The sequence below is a fragment of the Vigna umbellata genome, chromosome 9 (assembly GCF_029865625.1).
Source record: "Vigna umbellata cultivar VRB3 chromosome 9, Vumbellata_1.0, whole genome shotgun sequence".
NCBI classification, from domain to species: domain Eukaryota; kingdom Viridiplantae; phylum Streptophyta; class Magnoliopsida; order Fabales; family Fabaceae; genus Vigna; species Vigna umbellata.
Genome location: NC_142173.1, coordinates 30,801,157 through 30,805,113, shown reverse-complemented (window position 1 = coordinate 30,805,113; position 3,957 = coordinate 30,801,157). Strand labels below are relative to the sequence as shown.

Sequence of the window (3,957 nt, the reverse complement as noted above, 5' to 3'; positions counted from 1 at the left end):
ATACTTCGGCTATAGCAATTGCTCACAATCTTGTGCAACATTATAGAACAAAGCATGTGGAGATTAATAGACATTTCATCAAAGAGAAGCTTGAAGCTGAAATAATTTTGTTTCCTTTTGTAAGATCAGAATTGTAGTTGGCTGATGTTCTCACCAAAGGAGTGTCAAGAAGATTGTTTAATGAGTCTTTATTCAAGTTGGAAATGTGTGATATCCATGCACCAACTTGAGTGGGGTGTTAAGATAGACAAAATATTCTATTAAAGGATATTATTAGACAATCAAATATTATTTTAGTTATAATTTAGATATTATTATAATTTGTGCAGATTTGTGCACCTTGTCATTCCTTTAATAGATGAAGAATTATAGGATCCTTGAGTCTATATATATGGTACTCTACTCTTTGAAATAATACATCAGAATTATTCTTTAAACCTTTTATTAGTGATGACTTTTTTTTTTTTACCGACCATGATCCCAATTGTTATTAAGAGTGAAAACAAAAGTCGAGAGAGATTAATGTTGATCTATTTTCATGACTTACCCTCTGTTCGTTTGAGCGGATTTCCCTGTAGATGGGATTTAAGAAGATGGAAATGCGGGATTTTTTTTGTTCGCTTGAAAAGAAATGAGGGTGATACTGGGGATGGAAATGCGGGATTGTTTACCAACTCCCATCTCTCATGTTAGGAGAGATTTGAAGGGATTTGGTCTAATTTTATTATATTACCCTTATGGCTTTAATAATAATAATAATAATAAAATAATTATTATAATAATAATAATAAAATAATAATAATTATAATAATAATAATAATAAATAGTAATAATAATAATACATTTTTTTCATATTAAAAATTAATTTTTATTTTTTTCTTTTCTTATAATAATTTTTAGAATTATATATAATATTAATAATTATAATTTTATATTATTTTTACTATTAAATATATTTTAATAATCTTCAATTTTTATTAATTAAAATCTTTAATTTTTACTAATTATAATATTAATAATTATCATTTTATATTACTTTAATAATTAGGGGTATTTTGGTAATCTTTCATTTCTATTCATTAAACAATTTGTTTTATTTATAACATCAATCAAATCCTACACTGATTCTCATAAACTTTACTTCCAAATCCACTCTCAATTATCTCCAAATCCATTCAAACAAAAAATTCACCTTCAACTCCTCTCAAATCCATCCACTCACTCTCCCCCAAATCCTCTCCTCCAAGTGAACACACCCTTAGTGTCCATATATAAGACTAAAATCCGTACATTCATATTTTAAACAAAAGTCTTCTTGTAAATTCATATTTTAAAAGAAAGAAAACTTATTAAAGGAAATTCAATTATATTAATTATGACAATTGATGTAAGTACGATTATTAATATTTATATTAACTTAGATTATAATTGTAGTTGTCAAGTACATTGTTGAATTTAATGTTACGACATTTGATTAGGGTTCCCATTTATTTTAAATATGAGTAAATGTTACAGTCACTGTTACAGTTATAATATGTATATATATAATAACAGTGATATACATAGCATAACCAGGCAGATCTGTGAGGTAAATTTGTGATGTGTATGGTCATATTTGAGGTGATTGTGTGAGGGTTATAAGTAATCTGACTTACCGTAAAAAGAAAGTCGTTCCTATTTTTTTTACTGTACAAATCCTATCATTCATTTAGAAATACAAATGTAAAACAAACTTTATCCGTAGAAATTCTCTAACTTCCTTTTTTAATGTTTGTGGTAAAATGCTGACAGTTAGTTAGTTGAAGAGAGAGTTCCATATAAAGAGTACATGTTTGTCGCTCGAACGCAAGTTGATAAATCAACACTTCAAACCTAGTTTCTTGGGTTCTGATAACTTATATATGGCCACAATTGTTACCTAAAAAAATGACAACAATTTCCATTCAATAAATCGGATTACTTTACTTTCGTAGTTTATTCTTCACCGTGATTAGTTTATTCTTTCCATATTGTAGCCATGGTTAACTCCGAAGCAGTAAGAACTGCAGTTGGAATAATTGGTTTGTTCTCCAAAATCTTACAATTTCATGTTTTTTTTAGTTTGTTTTCCTTTCCCATGAGCAGGTACTTTCTAAATGTTTTTCAAGTGGTCGTTTCATCTGATATAATTACGAAAAACAGAAAAAAGGACATAAAAAGTAACTAATATGGTTATTATTTGTTGCACAGGAAATGTCATTTCTTTTGGTTTATTCATGTCGCCAGTGTAATCTCTCTTTCTATATCCATTCTCAATTGATAATGATGGTGTGGGCATAACAACTGATATTGGAACTGTAATTTGCAGACCTACATTTATTTCGATATTTAAGGCAAAATCAGTACAAAATTTTAGGTCAGATCCATACATGGCAACCATATTGAACTGTGGTGTGTGGGCATTCTATGGACTGCCCTTCGTAACAAAAGATAACACTCTTGTCATCACAATTAATGGATTTGGCTTCTTCCTTGAAATCTTCTACGCTCTCGTCTTCTTTATTTACTCAACCTGGAGCAAGAGGGTGAGCAAAAAATACCAACTTTAAAAATGTAATAATATATTCTTAAGTCCCTAATTAATGGATGTTTTCTAAACAATTTCAGAGGAAGATCTTGCTCATCTTCCTTGGTGAAATCATCTTCCTTGCGTTACTGGTGTTTTTGGTGATGACCTTTGTTCACACCCCCAGCCGAAGAAAGGTGATTGTTGGACCTATCTGCATATTCTTCAACGTCCTTATGTATTTTGCACCCTTGACTGTAATGGTACGTACGTGTAATCATAACTCTGCAAATTTATTTCTTTTCTTAAATATTTATGCATATCTATCATAGTGGTTTGGTTTGGTTATCATCTATTTTTGGTTTCATTTGAAAACCAAAAAAATTAAAAAAAAAAAAATGAGCAGAGACAAGTGCTTCGAACCAAGAGCGTGAAATACATGCCTTTCTTACTTTCATTCGCCAACTTCGCCAATGGAATTGTGTGGACAACCTATGCCTTGCTTAAGTGGGATCCATTCATCGTGGTAATTATTATTTTTATGATTCCGTAATGAAAAAGGAAAAGGGTGAGAACTTGAAAAAACTAACTAAAGTTTTTAAATGGCAGATTCCAAATGGTTTGGGAACACTTTCTGGGCTGTTACAGCTCATCCTCTACGTTGTTTTTTATCGAACAACCAACTGGGATGAAGACGACGAACCCGCTAACATCATATGATTTGTGCTTGGAAACTCACAGAAGATACAAAGTCAAGGGACAAAAAGAATAAGAGTTTGTTTCAACATAAAGTTGGAAGTCTTTTTCAGAGCTTCTGACCGTATTTCTGTTTAAGAAAAAGGAAAAAAAAGTTGTGTTTTTATAACCAAGTTCCCAACAAAACTCCTGGCTCGTATTGAAACATGCATTAATCAATGGTTGTAGTTTTTGAATAACAGCATTGATGTCTGGTAAAGAGCAATGTTGTTGGCTTTAAAGATGTATATGCTCATCTGAGCTCATGGGAATATTTTTTTGGCATGAATAATAGCGGGTGACAGCTGAGAAATTTCAAACATTATGAGTTATACTTCTCAACATTTTTTTAAACCATACTTGTTCTTTGTCATATCAAATTATGTTTTATAGTACTACGCGGAATCTTATATAGGATATATATATATAGATAAAAGGTAAAAGAAGCCATATTATTAATCATGAATGCATAAATGTGTGCTATTCTCACTTCTGAATGCACAAATTTAATATAAATCCTGCTCATAAATGAAATTTGTATTAAATGTACATCAAACATAAGCTTAAACTCATCCTATGAATTTGAACCTTATATACATATATAAATCAGACATCAAATCTATTATTAGCACGCCACACAATCCCACCAAATTAGTTTTCAGTAGTATTTTCACAGT

General features: G+C 30.2%; 1 protein-coding gene across 1 annotated transcript; it reads left to right on the top strand.

Annotated features, from left to right (window-relative positions):
• The first annotated feature begins 2,017 nt into the window (after positions 1 to 2,017).
• LOC148193189 (bidirectional sugar transporter SWEET5-like) lies at positions 2,018 to 3,265 on the top strand. The gene is made up of 6 exons (XM_088098623.1): positions 2,018 to 2,060; positions 2,230 to 2,266; positions 2,348 to 2,564; positions 2,647 to 2,808; positions 2,952 to 3,071; positions 3,155 to 3,265. Exons 1-6 carry the CDS (start codon positions 2,018 to 2,020, stop codon positions 3,263 to 3,265), a joined length of 690 nt encoding a protein of 229 aa, XP_087954749.1.
• The last annotated feature ends 692 nt before the right edge of the window (positions 3,266 to 3,957 follow it).

Coding starts and splice junctions, on each gene's coding strand:
- LOC148193189 (XM_088098623.1), top strand. CDS start 2,018: ATGGTTAACTCCGAAGCAGTAAGAACTGCAGTTGGAATAATTG. Junction 2,267..2,347: donor GGTTTATTCATGTCGCCAGT/GTAATCTCTCTT, acceptor TGTAATTTGCAG/ACCTACATTTATTTCGATAT. Junction 2,565..2,646: donor ACTCAACCTGGAGCAAGAGG/GTGAGCAAAAAA, acceptor AAACAATTTCAG/AGGAAGATCTTGCTCATCTT.